Below are 19,385 nucleotides of genomic sequence, written 5' to 3'. Positions count from 1 at the left end.
AGGTGTATTCATTTAGTTGTCCAGGCATTGATTTATACTGGAACTTTTATGAAATTATGCATTCCTGTGTTGAAAATTAACCTTTCCCTCAATACTGTTTTTGTTTTTTCAAATGTGTCTGCTTGCTTTATATGTTTTTTGGTGGAAAAAGACTTTCACTGTGTTCAGATTTCAGTCTTGAATTTTGATTTGTTAAGTGTTTGCTAATTTTTTTTTGAGTCACTTCAGCTGATAAAATTGTGTCAATTGAAGGACAGAAATATTGATAAAATTAGTTTTTTTGTGTCATTTGTTTTCAATGTTTTTAATGTGAAGAAAAGGGTAGCAGAAGCAAGAGCAACTGAAACGCTATAGTAAGAAAATATAATTCAAAATTGTTGTATTACTCGAAATTTAATAGTATACTTATCAAACTGCCTCAGTTTTTTCACGTAATATTAACAATTCTTATGTTTGTGTAAGCTTTTAAAAGTTTAATACTGTGCATTCAGGTTGGTTACTTAAATTATTGTTTCAATGTGAAATTTTAAAAGTTGAACAATTAACCAAACAGTAAAATGTTTGTAATAATCTCCCTTCAAAAAATGTAATGATTCTCATTTTTTAGGTATCATCTATGAGTGTATATAATACTTAACACAAAACTTTTAGTCTTTCTGCCGTGTAATGTATTTTGCTGCATTACAGTCTTAATTATTTTAAATGGTTGTGTGATGTGTCTTCACATGTCCCACACTGAAACAGTTTCATTGTTTTATTATATAAACAGTGTGGTCTGTCTTGTATATACATAAATATATTACCCTTTTTGGTTAAGCAGTTCTATTGAAATTCTAATAATTGCCGCCAGATTTTTATATCACTTAAAATTTTAGGTTCACCTCTTTGTTATATTAATATAAATGGGTCATTGTGCCTTCTGAGAAGTTTGTAAAATTTAACTCAGTGATGTTTCTCAGTTTTTGTATGAACAAATGTAAGTTTTAGGAGGGCGAGTAAATAGAATTTTAAAACTATTTGATTAGTATTTGTAATACGTACTCTGACGAAACACGACTTACATATTATGCGTGTTAACATTGTAATTTTTTTTTAGTTCTTTTAAGATAGGGCAGGAATGAAAACTCTCATCGTAGAGCAGGATTTTAAACCTGGGGCCCGTGCATATTCTTCAGGGAATCCAGAAACCTTCTGGAGATTATATGTAAAACTTAGTGAGTGTGGATACTTTTTTCTTTGAGAAAGAGGGTCAGTATCTTTATCAATTTCTTGAAAGATTTATGTCCAAGTGAAAGATAAAAGACAATGGTGTGGAATGTGGTTTTAAAATAGTTTGGACTTGCTTTCATATTGTTCCATGGATATTTCTCTCCTGGTTCTCTTGACAGAGAAATCCTATTTGCCACCACTGGCTGTTTATTGCATTCAGATTGGAATCTATTATGACTTACGTGTGATGAGGTTAAAGAGGTAACTAATATTAGAAAGGGTAAGCCAGGCTAGGTGGTACATGCCTGTAGTGTAGTTCCAGCCACTTGGGAGGCTGAAGTGAGAAGACCTCTAGAGTTTGATGCTGCAATGCGCTATTATAGGGATTGTGAATAGCCAATGTGGTCCAGCCTGAGCAGTGTATATATAGAGACCCCATTTCTTAAAAGTGTAAAAATATTATACATTTTTTTGTGATAACTCAGGTTGTGAGTTAGCAAAAATCACCAGTGTGAATTATTTCTTCCATGTGTGAAAGAACAACATGAGCGTCCACATGTCTCCATGTTTTTCAACTCAACAAACGTGTATTGAATTGCATACTGTGGACTTAGAAAATTTTAATGACCTGGTTCTTATTACCCAGAGCTAAATTAACTTTGTCTCAACCTCTTTCCTTTTATTTTTCAGTTTTGCCTCCCTGCTTTTAAAACTTTGTGTTTGTTCTTCCCTGAATTTTCCTCAATTTCATTCTCAGTTCCTTTTTGTCTCCTCTTTTTTCCTCCTTATGTAATTCTAATGCTCATGGGTAAAATGTGAATCTGAGGTATATTAATTGGTATTGTAGTATTTATTCAATAAACACTCATGTTTTGCCTTTTTAAAATAATATTTTATGAATTTTTCATAAACAAAGTTTAAAACTAGAGTATTAAGGCAAATGAGACTGTCCCCATGATTCTGGCACAACTCCTTAGTTACTGAACTTGCATACATAAAATGTTTTGATCATATAAATACATATGATTTTGACTTTTTAGCAGCATTGAATTGAATTTAACAAAATTTTAGTGTTAATGGTTTTAATACCTATACTTTGAGTTGATATTTGCTGATTGAAATCATTCTGATTTTGAATGTTTTATTTCTTAGTTTTTATGTAATGTTGCTGTGAACTTTTTTTTTTTTTTTTTTGAGACAGTCTTGCCCTGTTGCCCAGGCTGGAGTGCAGTGGCGCGATCTCGGCTTACTGTCACTGCAACCTCTGCCTCCTGGGTTCAAGCGATTCTTTTGCATCATCCTCCTAAGTAGCTGGGATTACAGGCACGTTCCACCATGCCCGGCTGATTTTTGAAGTTTTAGTAGAGACGGGGTTTCACCATGTTGATCAGGTTGGTCTCGAATTCCTGACCTCAAGTGATCCGCCCGCCTCGGCCTCCCGAAGTGCTGGGATTACAGGCATGAGCCACCGTGCCCAGCCTGTGAACATCTTTCTATATGTTTTTTTCTTGCAAATAAATTCCTAGGGATAAAGAATTGGGATTATTGGGTTAAAGGAATGCAAACATTTTCTTCTTTTTTATTCTTCTAAAAAAAAAAAACAGGATACATGTGGAGAACGTGCAGGTTTATTACATAGGTATACATGTGTCATGGTGGTTTGCTGCACCTACTGACCCATCCTGTAAGTTCCCTCCTCTCAACCCCCACCCGCAACAGGCCCTGGTGTGTGTTGTTCCCCTCTATGTGTCCATATGTTCTCAGTGTTCCACTCCCACTTATGAGTGAGAACATGCGGTGTTTGGTGTTCTGTTCCTGTGTTAGTTTGCTGAGGATGATGGCTTCCAGCTTCATCCATGTCCCTGCAGAGGACATGATCTCATTCCTTTTTATGGCTGCAGCAAACATTTTCTTGATTCTTAATCTCCTGGTGTCTAGTTAGGTTCAGAGCGCGAAATGCATAGTGAGACTCAGGTGAGCTCAAGTGAAGGTGAATTGAATTGTGTGAAGAGGGACTCCCATGAAAATCCAGAGACAGAAAGCTTGATTCCTTCAGGCCTATATATGGGACCTGGAAAAGGAAACTAGAAAATCATTAAAACGTTTGAAGAATCAGTGTTTCAGAATTCTTGTGGTCTCATACCCTCTCTTTTCCTTGAACATTTGCTACTTTTTCTTTCTATACAGGTGAATTTGCTGTGCTTGATCATAATTTCTGTTTTCCTAAAACCTAGGTTTGTACAGGGCTGCAGCTTATTCATTAGGCCTTTTTGACTTTTACCCCTTTTTTCAGCTTCTGTTATTGCTGCTAAGTGCCTTAGTGCCTCTTCTTCACCAAAGCAAAAACTTGAAGCATTCCAACTCATTGTTTTGTGCTTTTTCTCCCTCGGCTCTGCCCAGCTTATGTTGAATAGGCTGTGTATTCTATGGATGCTATGTTTAAAAAAAATTCTGGGCTCTTTTAAAGCATTCCTGGTTGACGAATCACACTTATGCAGGCACAGTAAAATGTGTCTAATTTTAAAACCTGGGCAGTTCATGTTAATTTGAATTATCAGGGAAACAATTCTGTATGGAGTTTCTTTTAGTATTTTGTTAGCATGTGATTCCTTTTCCCCCTTAACTTGTTAAAACCTTGTCTTAGTAAATCTAGGGTTTAACTAATACTGTTAAAAAATTGCTTATGGAAGTATGAAATGTTACTTCAGTCATATAGATTAATAGCATGCCTATTGAACAAACAACAGTCATTCCTTGGTATATGCAGGAGATTGGCTTCAGGACCCCTGTGTATACCTAAATCTAAGCATGCTGGAAGTCCTGGAGTAGTCCCTGTGGAACCCGAGTATACAAAGTTGACCCTCCATATACTTGAGTTTCACGTCCAGCAAATACTGTATTTTCAGTAACAATTGGTTAAAAAAAAAAACCCATGTGTAAGTGGACCTGTGCAATTGAAACCCATGTTGTTATAGTTCTGGCAAAGTCTTATATTCAATAAACTCACATTTATCCAATTTAAAATCGGATACTTTCTTAGGTGTAAAATAATTCTTAGACTAAGTCTCCTGTTTGGGTAGAATTTAGTTTCTTTATCTAATCATTACATATCAAGACTCTCCAAATAGATAATTTAAAAACTTAAAAAGTTCTTAGATTTATTTTTACATTAAAAGTGCAGCAATTAACTTTAATTTGCTTTATCCTAAACGTGTCCTGATGTTTAATTATAGCTGTATTATATACCTTGTCTTTTTCTACAACACATTTGAGATGACATAAGAATACAAGTCACTTTTATGTGGCTTATGCATGTTTGTAAGGAGCATCAATATCTAGAATCTCAACATCAGAATCATTTTTACTTTGAGATTTAATTTTAGCAGAAACTACCCTTCACGTAAGTGATATCTATATTCAAAGCAGATGTTGGTAGTCAAGTTACATCTTCCCCCCCACCCCACCACCGTACTTACTGAGTCAATCTAAAAGTAGGGCCGATGTTCTGTTGATGAGGCAAAGCCTTTTATTTAGCAATTTCGGTAGGATGTTGATGGCAGCCTCGCTTTTGCTGTATAACTTGTTTTGTGCAGTATGGGGTGCCTTTAAAAAACTGAGGTAAGTTCCTAACTTGTAATTTATTTCACTGTTTTATTTTTTTGAGACAGAGACTTGCTCTGTTGCCCAGGCTTGGAGTGCAGTGGCAGAGTCACAGCTCACTGAAGCCTCGACTTCAAAGGCTCAGGTTATCCTCCCACCTCAGCCTGCAAGTAGCTGGGACTACAGGCTCACTTAACTACGCCCAGCTAATTTTCTTGTCTTTTTTTTTTTTTTTTTTTTTGTGAAGACAGGGTTTCGCCCTGTTTCCCAGGGTAGACTGGAACTCCTAGGCTCAAGTGATCCGTCTGCCTCAGCCTCCTAAAGTGGTGGGATTCAGGCATGAGCCACTGCGCTTGGTCTGTAATTTATTTTAATGCTAAATGCCACATCCTAACATTTCAATTTTAATTTTATTAGATTTTTATATTCTTGATAGATCCCACTGCATCATGAGGCTGATAGTCACTGGTGTAGAGATGCAAGCAGTTTGTGACTGTGACTGGTCTTAATCTGTAAATAAACCACCTCTTTTTGCGTGTGTGTGCATTTCAGAATATGACACTTTTAATGAATGTCCATTGAGTTGGTAATAGTACCTCCTTATTTTCACATGTAGTAGTTATCAACACTGTACAATAAACAAAAAAGTTAACTACTAATAAAGTACCAAAAGTGGATATTTGGGGAAAAGAAAGTAATGAATATTTAAATGTTTTCTCTTCAATTAGGATATTTTCACATGATTTAGAAATGGAAGGATGTGTTCTACTCCTTCTAGTTACCACGTCTTATTTTTTATAGTATATATGAATTGTAGTTGGCAAATAAATCAATGTGATTTAAAGAACTAACCTGTTTAGGTTTGTAGGTCAAGTTAGATTTGAAATGACACTTGAAAGAGCAGCAGTTTTGACTTTAATTTTTATGAGACTGACAGGTTCTTTTTTTTTTTTTGTCCCCACCTTCTTCCCTATTTAGGTTTTATAGGATCACATTGACAAAAGTACCATGGAGTTTTATGAGTCAGCATATTTTATTGTTCTTATTCCTTCAATAGTTATTACAGTAATTTTCCTCTTCTTCTGGCTTTTCATGAAAGAAACATTATATGATGAAGTTCTTGCAAAACAGAAAAGAGAACAAAAGCTTATTCCTGCCAAAACAGATAAAAAGAAAGCAGAAAAGAAAAAGAATAAAAAGAAAGAAATCCAGAATGGAAACCTCCATGAATCCGACTCTGAGAGTGTACCTCGAGACTTTAAATTATCAGATGCTTTGGCAGTAGAAGATGATCAAGTTGTACCTGTTCCATTGAATGTGATTGAAACTTCAAGTAGTGTTAGGGAAAGAAAAAAGAAGGAAAAGAAACAAAAGCCTGTGACAGAAGAGCAGGTCATCAAAGAAAGTGACGCATCAAAGATTCCTGGCAAAAAAGTAGAACCTGTCCCAGTTACTAAACAGCCCACCCCTCCCTCTGAAGCAGCTGCCTCAAAGAAGAAACCAGGGCAGAAGAAGTCTAAAAATGGAAGCGGTATTGTAATCTATTTATTTAATTTTGTTGTATGATTTGGAGCTTAGAATTGAGATATTCTGTTAGGTACATACACAGAATGTTTAATACTGAATTTGAAACCAAGATTATTCTTTTCATTATGTGTTTGCTTCATTAACATTAATTGCTGGTAGAAATTAGTATTGATCATAAAATAGCACTTTAAACTTCAGGGCCCGATGCAGTGGCTCATGCCTGTAATCCTAGCACATTGGGAGGCTGAAGTGGGAGGACCCCTTGAGCCCAGGTGTTTGAGACCAGCCTGGGCAACAAAGTGAGACCTCATCTCTACAAGAAATTAAAAGAAAAAAAAAAAACGCATACATCTAATAACTATCCAACTTTGGCTATTTTACTAAAACCACTTAGGACCTGTAAATATCAGCAGTTAACGAACTTCACTTTCTAAATGATGTGATAAGAATTAAAGGTGAAAAGCTAAAATCAGATATCATTTCTCACCCTTGATTGCTTCATTTTGCTAACATTTATCATATATCTGTTTTATGCTAGGCATTATGCTAGGTAATAGGGCTACAGAGATGAATAGCGCATTTTCGAGGTAGTTGTGTGCTAGCTGTAGACACAAGTAGGTCATTATGAAAGATTTAGTGTAATGGTCTAGATATGTCTAAACCAGTGTAGGAATTCTAAGGTAGACCACTTAAAGCATGTAATGCCAGAAATTTTTAAAGTTTGGGTAAGTACAAGTTAGGTTTTTTGGGTGGATGGGGAGGGGAGGGAGATTCCAGGGAAAGGGGGTTGATAGGTACAATGGAAAAGCCTTGACAATTGGCGTGGTGGTGTGTGAAACTGTAAACAGTTTGTTTTATTTGAAAGGACTTGTATGTACCGTTAAGTCATTTGTGTGTCTTAACTTGTAGGAGGTTATATTGGATTTTTTTTTTTTTTTTTTGAGACGGGAGTCTCACACTCTCACCCAGGCTGGAGTGCAGTGGTGCGATCTTGGCTCAGTGTGTCCTCTGCTGCCCAAGTTCAAGTGATTCTCCTGCCTCAGCCTCCTGAGTAGCTGGAATTATAGGCGTGTGCTACCACACCCAGTTAATTTTTGTATTTTTAGTAGAGATGGGGTTTCACAATATTGGCCAGAGTGGTCTTGAACTCCTGACCTCAAATGATCCACCTGCCTAGGCCTCACAAAGTGCTGAAATTACAGGCGCGAGCCACCACGCTTGGCCCGGTTGTATTGGATTTTAAATATTTGCATGTCGGCTAGGATCAAGGCATAGTAAGAACTTCATGTTTTAGTTGGGGAAAAGGACATGTAAGCCAGTAAAAAAAATGTGGTTTATGTAGGAGACAGACAAAGTATAGAGGAAATATAGAAGCTAAAGCAACTACTGCTTATGCTGGGCTGAAAGGCTTTACAGAGGAGGCAGTGCCTGAGCATTGAATCGCTTCATCAAGCAGATGGTGGGGTCTCATTCCTCATGGGCAGAATATCATGTAAAGGCACAGAGCTGCAAGAGTACAGTGTATTGTTGAGCCATACAATGTGAGGTATAGAGAGTGGTAGAGAACAGAGCTGAAAAGATAGCAGTGGCTAGATCGTGGTGGTTTTTGGATACTGTGCCAGGGAGCTAGGACTTCTTAGGTTAGCCATTGTTGAAGATTTTTAAGCAGTTTAGTTACATGGTCATATTTCTATTTTAGAAATTTTTTTTGGCAGAGCTAGCAAGAACAGATTTCATGGGGCAGTATTTGACTAGTTAAGAGGTTATTGTAGTTTTCAAAAATTAAGATGTAGGCCTGAACTATGGTAGTGACAGAAGAAACAAAGTTGAGAAGTATGCAAAGTAAGAATGACACGAATAACCTCACTATATAGAAGTGTGGCACGTAAAGGAGAAGACAGGATTAAAGCTGATCTCCCAAGTTCTGAGTTAGGTTGGGGGTGGCAAACTGCAACCTGTGAGCCACATGTAGCCCACTTCCTTTTTTTATGCCCATGAACCAAGAATGCTTTTTGCATTTTAAATGGTTGGGAAATAGAATAATACTTTGAGAAATGTAAAAATGTAAAAAAAAGTCAAATCTCAGTATTCATAAAGTGTTTTTATATGCAGCTACATTCATTCACTCATTCATAATATGTTTATGACTGGCTTTCATGCTGCAGCGGCAGGCTTGAATAGTTGTACCAGAGTCTATATGGCCTATAAGGCCTAAAGTTTTTACTACCTGGCCCTTTGCAGAAAAAGTTTGCCTACTTGTGCTTGGCAGATGGTTGGTAGCACTAAAATAGGTAATACTGGAGAGAGACTAGATGTGAATAGAGAAGAGAACACTTTCAGTTTGTGTTTCCAATGCCTGTGGGGCCATCTACTGAGTAGAGCAACTCAGGATGCAGTAGGGTATGTAAATGTAGAAAAGTAGATTCAGAAGCCTTAAGCATGAAGGGTAGTAGAAGGCATGGGAGTAGATAACTCATCCAAGGGAAGTATTTTAATTGAAGCCCCAACCCTGAGAACAAGCAATATTCAGTAGAAGCAGTTCCCAAAGGATACTGCAAAGGAATATTTCAAGTGTAAGAAGAGAATTATCATGGGAGCTGATAGGAGATAATTTATTTTATTTATTGTGGCAAATTACATATAGCATGAAATTTACCATTTTAACAATTTTTAAGTGTGTAGTTGTGTGGTGGTAAGTACATTCACATTCTTATATAATCATCACCACTAGCCAAGTCCAGAACTCTTTCATCTTTTCCAAATGAAACTCTGTACGCATTATACACTAATTCCCCATTCCGCCTGCCTCCCCCTTTTCCCTCGTCCCTCTCCCATCCCCCATATCTTGACAATTACCCTTCTACTTTCTGTCTTTATGAATTTGACTACTCTGGGAATGTCATATAAGTGAAATTATACAATATTTATCTTTTTGTCACTGCCATATTTTACTTAGCATAATGGAGAGGAGAGAATTTTAAGAAAGGGGTAGAGATCAAAAGGATAAAATGCCAAAGAGTAGTCAAATAAGGATTAATGAATATTTGTAGAATATGGCATTTGGGACACTGGGGGATCTGAGTTAATCCTTTTGTGGAAGGAAAGAGATAAAAATCAGGTTGCAATTAGTTGAGGAATGATTGGTAGAAAAGGAACTAAGAGTATTTTGTCAATATGTAAGGAAATGGATGTGGGATGCTGGGAATTATGGTGATGGGGAAGGGTTTTCTCTTCCTTACCTTCCCTTCCGTTCCTTCTTTTCCTTCCTTTCCTTCCCTTTCTTTCTTCCTTTTCTTTTTTGTCTTTTCTTCTTTATTTCTCTGTTTCTCTCTCTTTCTCTCTTCCTTTCGTTCGTTTGTTTCTTTCCTTTTTCTTTCGACAGGGTCTTGCTCTGTTGCTGAGGCTCGAGTGAATGTGTGATCTTGGCTCACTGCAGCTTCGACCTCTGGGGCTCAAGCTATCCTCCCACCTCAGTCCCAGAGTAGCTGGAACTATAGGTGTGCGCCACCACACCTGGCTAATTTTTTTATTTTTTTCGTAGAGATGGAGTTTTGTAGAGATGAGGTTTCACCACGTTGCCCAGGCTGGTCTGGAATTCCTGGGTTCAGGTGATACTCTTGGGTTCAAGTGATCTGCCTGCCTCAGCCTCCCAAAGTGCTGGGATTACAGGTGTGAGCAGCTGCACCTGGCCGTTTATTTTTTAAGATGATAGAGACTTGATCATGCCTGTAGGCTCAGTAGGGTTGAAAATAGCTGAGGAATGGGAAAGGAGGAGTAAGTACATTGAAGAGCTGGTGTAGTGGAGTAAGAAAGCTAGAATAAGTTATTGGTGAGAGCGTTATATGTCAGGCTTTAAATTTTTAGTGGTAAAGCATTCTGGGAATTACTCAATGATTGCATCTTTTCTGTTATGTTCATTGTTTGCCACAATTTTTTTTTGTTTGTGTTTAATAAAGATGACCAGGATAAAAAGGTGGAAATTCTCATGGTACCATCAAAAAGGCAAGAAGCATTGCCCCTCCAAGAGACTAAACAAGAAAGTGGATCAGGGAAGAAGAAAGCTTCATCAAAGAAACAAAAGACAGAAAATGGTGAGATGTTTAGATATGTATTGTTATAATGCTAATTCTAGAGAAGTACACCAGCACAAGGACCCTGGAAATCTCACACGCTCTTTAGCTCCTAGTTTAATGTGTGCTAATAACAACTGTAATACTAATGCAGGTCTAAAATTATCTTTAGCCGTATGACTTTATAGTGCTTTGACAGATGGGCAGAGTGTACATTTGAGATGAAAAAGTTTATATACCATTTACAAAAGGCAAAGCATTTATAAATATTCTTAACTCAGTTTTGAAAAAAATAAATAGCATACAGACCATAGAAGAAAAACATTCTTGAAGTATTTGTACTTTTTAATATCACTTAAAGATTATGCTTCAGGACATTAGCTAGATCTGGCATTAGCTTACATTTCCAATTAATTCCTAAACAGAACTCACGTGTATATGGCAAGCATCAAATTATAAGAGATGGAGCAATCTTATTTGTTCACAGTTTTCCAGGGAAAGCTTGGCTGTGAAATTTGTGAAGACTAATAAACAACTTAAAATTATGACATATCAATTAGGTATGAGAGAAATATTACCTGAATATATTTGTTAAAATTAAATGTTAAACAATTTTAAATAAAAGAAGAGACATATATAAGTACAAAAGCTCTTTTTAAAAGGTAGGAGTGAAAAGAGATTTTCATCTGGGTGTGGAAGTTTGTATCTCTAACCAGCAGACATTAGGCTTAATGTTCAAACGCTTCAAATTCTTCCCATTAAAATTAGGAACAAAATAAAGAGGCTTCCTTCTTCTACTTTTAATGTTATTTTGGAAGTTTTAGCAAGTGTAGATGTGCCATGGAAATTAGAGGCATAACTATTCAGAAATGAGAAGCTATCTGCAAGGAGCACTGTGATTTTTGCACTTAGCAAGTACAAAGAACTTGATTAAAAATTATCAACTACAATAAGTTGGTAAAGTACCAACATAAATAAAAACTAATAGTTTTCCTTGAGCACTAATTAAGTGGAAATAATTCTTATATTAAAACAAAAATTAAATGAGACCTAAGGATGCGTAAAAAGTTTTTAGATACCGTTAAAGGAGATATGCTATACACTTTTAGATGACTTAAATGATTTACTATAAAATAAGACTGTTGAGCTGGTACAGCTTCATTAGAATGAGTGTTTTGACTTGTTAAATGATGAAATAGGAATTTAAAACCAATTTGAGCTACTATTAAAGGTTTCAAAATAACTGCATTTATCATTAAAGTATGCTTGCATGTCATTTACTCTGTTTTTTAAAAATTCTAATTACGATTTTGTTGAACTTAAATTGCAGTCTTCGTAGATGAACCCCTTATTCATGCAACTACTTATATTCCTTTGATGGATAATGCTGACTCAATTCCTGTGGTAGATAAGAGAGAGGTTATTGATTTGCTTAAACCTGACCAAGTAGAAGGGATCCAGAAATCTGGGACTAAAAAACTGAAGACTGAAACTGACAAAGGTAATATATGGGATTTATAGTCTTTTGTACTATAAAAACACATATCTGAGTTCTGATGGAGTCATAGATTTCATTTTCTCATAGAAACAATGCATTTCAAAAGAATCAAATCCTTGTGGTAGAAGACTTATTGGTAGTCTTTTAGTCCAACCTCCTCAGTTTTATAGATCTGGAACTTGAATTTGACTTATTAAAGGTCCTACAGCTATTTTGCTATCTGATTATTTCCCAGCTACTACTGTCTCCTGTGATGTTTCTTGGCTAATTCATAACTGTTTTTTTTTAATAGACTTTTTTTTTTTTTAGAGTAGTTTTAGGTTCACAGCAAAATTCATTGGAAAGTTCAGAGTTTCCACATATCCCGTTTCCACATATGTATACAACTACCTTTTAAAACTTATAATTTAGCTGAAGTATTAAAAGCCCTAGGCTCCTTTGAGTCTGATGGGTGGCAGCTCTTTTTAAGAAGAGGTTGTTAATGCCTAATACGAGAACCTTGGGAAAATAAGGGTGGGTGGGTCAGGAGGTGCTTGATGCATGGATTTTTAAAATGTCAGGATGGTTTGCATATATTTGATCTTCATAGAATCAGATTTCCTTTTTATAATTACCTTAGAACTTATTTTCTCATGTGTGGAATTTGGCTTAATATCTCTCAGGATTTTGTTTTTCACAGTTTGTTGTCAGTGTGCAAGGATTATTAAAGTTCATTGAGATTATTGTGAATATAATAGTGCAGATTTTAGCACATACTAGACACCTAAGTGATTTTTTTTTAAAGTGAGGGTATAGTGGCATTTTAGTATTTTGCAGTTTGAGCAAACTTTTAGCTAATGTAATTATTCCGTATTATAGATGATAAACCCTTTTTTTCCTCTTGACTGGAGTATTTGTTTTATTTAACCTGAAGTATATATCTGTTTTCTTTTGGTTATTGACTTTCTGGGCCATGAATTCTTCATGCTTACCTTTGCTGAAGTTATTACTTGTGTTATTTAAATGCCAACTCTTTGTTTTTTTCAAATTAAGAAAATGCTGAAGTGAAGTTTAAAGATTTTCTTCTGTCCTTGAAGACTATGATGTTTTCTGAAGATGAGGCTCTTTGTGTTGTAGACCTGCTAAAGGAGAAGTCTGGTGTAATACAAGATGCTTTAAAGAAGGTAAGCGTGTTTTTTGATTATGGGCATATTCATGACCAGTCATTAGAAGTTCACCAAACAAGACTTTAGCCAGAGCAATTAATATCTACTCCCATCCTTAACATCTCAGAACATACATCTGGAATGCCTTCAGAAATTACTTTATATATTGTATTAGTCCATTTTCATGTCGCTGATAAAGAGATACCCGAGACTGGGTAATTTATAAAGAAAAAGAGTTTAAATGGCTCACAGTTCTACGTGGCTGGGGAGGCCTCACAATCATAGTGGAAGGTGAAAGGCACATCTTACGTGGTGGCAGGGAAGAGGGAATGAGAACCAAGTGAAAGGGGTTTCCTCTTATAAAACCATCCGTCCTTGTAAGGCTTATTTACTACCACAAGAACAATATGGGGGAAATCGCCCCCATGATTCAGTTATCTCCCACCAGGTCCGTCCCACAACACATGGGAATTATGGGAGCTACAATTCAGGATGAGATTTGGGTGGGGACACAACCAAACCATAACATTCCGCTCTGGACCCTCCCAAATCGCATGTCCTCACATTTCAAAACCAATCATGCCCTCCTGCTGGTCTCCCAAAGTCTTAACTAATTTCAGCATTAATTCAAAAGTCTACAGTCCAAAGTCTCATCTGAGACAAGGCAAGTCCCTTCCGCCTATGAGCCTGTAAAATCAGAAGCAACTTAGTTACCTCCTAGATACAATGGGGTATAGGCATTGGGTAAATACAGCCACTCCAAATGGGAGAAATTGGCCAAAATAAAAGGGCTACAGGCCCCATGCGAATCTGAAATCCAGTGGGGCAGTCAAATCTTGAAGCTCCAATATGATCTCCTTTGACTCCCATGTCTCACATCCAGGTCATGCTGATTCAAGATGGGGGTTCCCATGGTCTTGGGCAGCTCCGCCCCTGTGGCTTTGCAGGGTACAGCCTCCTTTCTGGCTGCTTTCATGGGCTGGCATTGAGGGTCTGTGGCTTTTCCAGGCACACAGTACAAGCTGTCAGTGGCTCTACCATTCTGGGATCTGGAGGATGGTGGCCGCCTTCTCACAGCTCCACTGGGCAGTGCTTCAGTGGGGACTTCGTGTGTAGGTTTCAATCTCACATTTCCCTTCCGCACTACCCTAGGAGAGGTTCTCCATGAGGGCCCCACCCCTGTGGCAAACTTCTGCCTGGACATCCAGGTGTTTCCATACATCCTCTGAAATCTAGGCAGAGGTTTCCCAAAACTCAAGTCTTGACTTCTGTGCACCCACAGGTTCAACACTACGTTGAAGCTGCTAAGGCTTGGGGCTTGTACCCTCTGAAGCCACGGCCCATGCTGTACCTTGGTTTCTTTTATCCATGCCTAGAGTGGCTAGGTTGCAGGACACCAAGTCCCTAGGCTACATACAGCAGGGGGGCCCTGGGCCCTGCCCAGGAAACCATTTTTGACATGCTCTGGAGACATTTTCTCCATTGTTTTGGTGATTTACATTTGGTACCTCATTACTTATGCGAATTTCTGCAGCTGGCTTGAATTTCTCCTCAGAAAGTGGGTTTTTCTTTTCTGTTGCATCATCAGGCTGCAAATTTTCCAAACTTTATTCTCGGTTTCCCTCTTAAAACTGAATGCTGTTAATAGCACCCAAGTCACCTCTTGAATGCTTTGCTTCTTAGAAATTTCTTCCGCCAGAGACCCTAAATCATCTCCCTCAAGTCTCCCTCAAATCTCTAGGACAGGTGCATAATGCCACCAGTCTCTTTGCTAAGACATAGCAAGAGTCGCCTTTACTCCAGTTCCCAACATGTTCCTCATCTCCATCTGAGATGATCTCATCCTGGATTTCATTGCCTGTATCATTATCAGCATTTTGGTCAAAGCTATTCAGCAAGTCTCTAGGAAGTTCCAAACTTTCCCACATCTTCCTTTCTTCTTCTGAGCCCTCCAAACTGTTCCAACTCCTCTGCCTGTTACCCAGTTCCAAAGTCGTGTCCACATTTTTGGGTATCTTTACAGCAGTTCCTCACTCCTGGTACCAATTTACTGTATTAGTCTATTTTCACGTTGCTGATAAAGACATACCTGAGACTGGTAATTTATAAAGAAAAAGAGGTTTAATGGACTCACAGTTTCATGTGGCTGGCCTCACAATCATGGTAGAAGGTGAAAGGCATGTCTTACATGGCAGCAGGGAAGAGGGAATGAAAACCAAATGAAAGGGATTTCCCCTTTTCAAACCCTCAGATCTTGTGAGACTTATTCACGACCAGGAGAACAGTATGAGGGAAACTGCCCTCATGATTCAATTATCTCCCACCAAGCCTCTCCCACAGCACGTGGGGATTATGGGAGCTACAATTCAAGATGAGATTTGGGTGGGTACACAGCCGAACCATATCATGTATTCACACTAATCAATTCACTTATTTAAAATGTCATCTGTTGTCATCTGATCCTTTGACAGAGTGAATTGCTTAAAATAAGTAAGATGATTTATATTACTTTTATTTATTTATTTATTTTTGAGATGGAGTCTTGCTCTGTCGCCCAGGCTGGAGTGCAGTGGCGTGATCTCGGCTCACGGCAACCTCCGCCTCCTGGGTTGAAGTGATTCTCCTGCCTCAGCCTCCAGAGTAGCTGGGATTACAGGCATGCACCACCATGCCCGGCCAATTTTTGTATTTTTAGTAGAGATGGGGTTTCACCGTGTTAGCCGGGATGGTCTCGATCTCCTGACGTCGTGATCCGAGGCCCACCTCGGCCTCCCAAAGTGCTGGGATTACAGGCGTGAGCCACTGTGCCCGGCCAGATTTATATTACTTTTAAAGTCATTTGGCCCTTGGCTAAACTGTACCGTGCTTTGCTCTGACTAGAAGTGCTGAAGTCAAAGTCAGGTGATTTCTGGATAGCATGTATGAACGGTTTTTGTGACTGAAGATCACACCGTTCAAAGAACCTCAGTACTATTGTTGTGGGGGTGTGTGTGTGTTGTGTTTGTAATAGTACTCTTCTAAAAGAAATGATTTGAATGGCATAATCACTGCTATGGCTGATGTTTTAAAAAAATTGTAAAATAAAATCCCCATGCAGCTAACATCTGTATTCTTATGGGTCATATTCACTATAATATCATATGTACTATGTGATACTGGGAAAGGTGACAAGTTTTCAAGGGTTACCTATGTAAAATAAAGTGACATGGTGTCTGCTATTCAATATTAGATGGTGCATTTAACTGTCTTTATTCTAAAAACACACACATGCACACCTCTTTCCCCATAACCTGTCACCTACTTTCAAACCTTCAGTGGTTTAATTTTTTCTTATACTAGTCTAGACCATTACCCCTCACCTGATTACCTGCATTAGTCTCCAGATTGATGTTTCTGCTTTTCCTCTTAGTCCTCTAATTTTGTTTTTTTCCCACATAACTGTAAAGTGACCTTTAAGAGATAAATTAGGTTATATTACTGCTTTAAAAACCCTTTGGTGTTTTTCTCTTTTAAAACATAAATCCAGATTCCTTAACAGGTCTATGTCCTGCCTCTCTCTGCAGCCTCATCTAATGACATTTTTTCTTATTCCCTCACTAAGTTTCACCCATACGGAGTCTTCTCTGGTTCTTCTATCATACCAGACTTTTTCTTCTGTCTGTCCTGTCTCGCCTTTCCTCCCAAACCCTCCCTTCCAATTTCTTTCTATGCCTAATTCCTCCTTCAAGTCTCCACTTAAATGTCATTTTCTCATATAAGGCTAACCTGAATTCACAGTCTAAATTGTTTGCCCTGCTGTTCTTTCTTACAACCGTCTGGATGTTTTTGCCATAGCATTTATCATAGCATTATAAGTCTGTCATACTTATGTTGACAGTGCATTTTACAAATCTATGGCAATTTTTTACAATGTAGTATACTTGTTAGACAGTTTCCATGTGATGCCAGCAATGGCCCAGAGTAAAAAGGTAATCAGTAAATACGATAAATGTGACTTTAAATACAAAGACAGATGCTTTGTTGCAAGGAACTTTCTTGATTATTTTTATTTTTATTTTTTTGAGACGGGGTCTGGCCCTGTCACCCAGGCTGGAGTGCAGTGGCGCAATCTCTGCTCACCGCAGCCCTCACCTCTCAGGCTCAAGTGATCCTCCCATTTCACCCTCCTGAGGAGCTGGGACCACAGGCAATGCCTGGCTAGTTTTTGTATTTTTTGTAGAGATGGGGTTTCAAGCTCCTGAGCTGAATCAGTCGTCCTGCCATGGCCTCCCAAAGTGCTAGGATTACAGGTGTGAGCCACGGCGCCTAGCCTTGATATTGATTAAAGAATTTGTCTTTTGATTTATTTTATTGTAATTGAGTGAGCAAATACTTTAAAAAGTTGTTAGTTATATGTGGGGATCGGGAAAAGCTCCTAGCAGGGAAGAACCTTGCTGAAGTTACTGTGTTACTATATTGCTGTTTAGAGTTAATGCTTTTTAAGATTAAAAGTGATTGCTTTAAGTGTCTCTTCTAATAAAAGATGTTGCTGGTAGCTTATGGGGGCAAGAGTAATCATTTTATTTCGTCTGAGACAGCTTTCAACTCTAGAGTCTGGGTGATAAATCAGACTACCCTTCATCTATTTTAGGCAGGCCTTGGAAGAAGTTGGAAACTATTAAAGATAGCATGGAGCAAGTGTTTTGAAACTGTTCACATTTTTCCCCTTTTCCTTGGAGCCATTTGGTTTTAGATTAAAATCTTACTGTTACTGGTTTCTCATGGGGCAGTTCTGTTCTCTACTGAAGGAACTCTGCCTTTGTAGATCTCCTGTATCTGAGTAAGACTAGGTAAGTTGAATTTCTTTTTCCTGCCTTAGAACTGAGTTGGTCAGAGCTTTTCACAGATTGTTCAAAGTCCCAAAGGTAATTGAATCCTTGTGCCGAATAAAGACCACTTTAGAGCAAGGGGGAAGATAAATACAGGGCACTGGCATAGGATAGGATTTTTTGAGCAGTTGTATGTAGTGGCTAAAGAAGAGTCCATGGTGACTGCTTGTTTTCTTTCTTAACTGGATAGATTATGGTGACAGTGATTGTTATGAACACTTTGTAGAGAGTAGAAGATTGAGAAATTTCAGAAAGCTGTTTTAGGCATCCCTTGTGCCATTTAAGTGGATATAGTCATTTCACAATTAACATATTTCTCTGGAGTAGAAGAAAGGCTACAATGGGAGTGATTGAGGTAGATAATCCACTATCAACAGTACATATGGTAGATGTATATTAGATCAGGGAGGATGTGAGAGGTGATAGAAGGCTCAAGAATGAACCCCAGGAAACACCAACAATTAAAGGGCAAGGAAAATCACCATGAAAGATACTGAAGAGGAGCGAAGTGGTGGGAGGAACACCAGGAGGTAGTGGAATCACAGAAACTTTGAGTTTGGGAAGTAGGGAGGTTGGGGGAATGATCAACAGTAACATGCTTTAGAGATGTCAAGGAAGATTAAGATTGTAAAACTGGGTTTGATATCCTTAGTAAAAGCAGTTTCATTGCAGTACAAGACTATAAATAAGTACCAAGTGAATGGGAAAAGTGACAGCGAGTGTCCGCTACGAGTAAGCTTAGGTGGGAAGGGGAAAGCAGCAAAAGCTAGAAGGGTTGGAGCAGGGATGTTATGTTGTGTGAGTGCACACATGCCATTGTATTTGAGTTATGAGGCACTTGAGAGTGTGGTTAAGATCCTGAGCTCTCGAGTCAGACTTCCCAAATTCAAATCTGGACTTTGGCACTTGCAGCTTTGTGGCCTTAGATAAGTTACTTAGCTTCAGTGACTCGATTTTCCCATGTCTAAAATGGGAATGATCAAGTTTTGAGAATTAAATGATAGTGCATGTTAGGTGCTTAGAGTCCCTAGCATATAATAACTGCTGAAAAATGTAAACTATTAATGTAATTATTAGTAAGAAAATGTTTATTAATTTTTTATCATTGGCCTTTAAATATACTTGCTTCAGTTATATTTTAAACTTTAAATTATTAACAATTTGGGCCCCATGCTGTGTAGCAGGAGGAACTACTGTTATACCACTTAAATTTTTTTCCTAGCTTCTTTCTTCCACCACTCACAACTTTCATTAATAATAGTTTTTCTGTTTGTGAGATACTTGTAATATGTAACATCTCTTCTGTGATTATAATTTTCATGTTTTAGTTTTAATTTTAGTTTAATGGTGGGTCCAGATCTCAATGTTAGTACTTTTGTCATAGCTTCTTTATTCATCTCTTGGTTAGCTGAAGTTGTTTTTCCTGGGATTTCTTCAAAAAATTTTCCAAATTTTGGCAAGTTAACAT

General features: G+C 37.8%; 1 protein-coding gene across 10 annotated transcripts in view; it reads left to right on the top strand.

Annotated features, from left to right (window-relative positions):
- The window catches only part of KTN1 (kinectin 1), a 102,070-nt gene that overhangs the window by 23,345 nt on the left and 59,340 nt on the right, over positions 1 to 19,385 (top strand). For all 10 annotated transcript variants that reach the window (XM_058429955.1, XM_058429954.1, XM_058429957.1 and 7 more), the window contains exons 2-5: positions 5,788 to 6,340; positions 10,293 to 10,427; positions 11,737 to 11,907; positions 12,937 to 13,067. In XM_058429955.1, the coding sequence (XP_058285938.1) occupies positions 5,818 to 6,340; positions 10,293 to 10,427; positions 11,737 to 11,907; positions 12,937 to 13,067 (960 nt within the window). In that variant the 5' untranslated portion in view covers positions 5,788 to 5,817. The remainder of the gene's footprint in view (positions 1 to 5,787; positions 6,341 to 10,292; positions 10,428 to 11,736; positions 11,908 to 12,936; positions 13,068 to 19,385) is intronic.

This window comes from Hylobates moloch, unplaced genomic scaffold (assembly GCF_009828535.3).
Source record: "Hylobates moloch isolate HMO894 unplaced genomic scaffold, HMol_V3 SCAFFOLD_16, whole genome shotgun sequence".
Lineage (NCBI taxonomy): Eukaryota > Metazoa > Chordata > Mammalia > Primates > Hylobatidae > Hylobates > Hylobates moloch.
The sequence above is the reverse complement of the archived record's forward strand: the minus strand, read 5'-3'. Positions and strand labels throughout refer to the sequence as shown.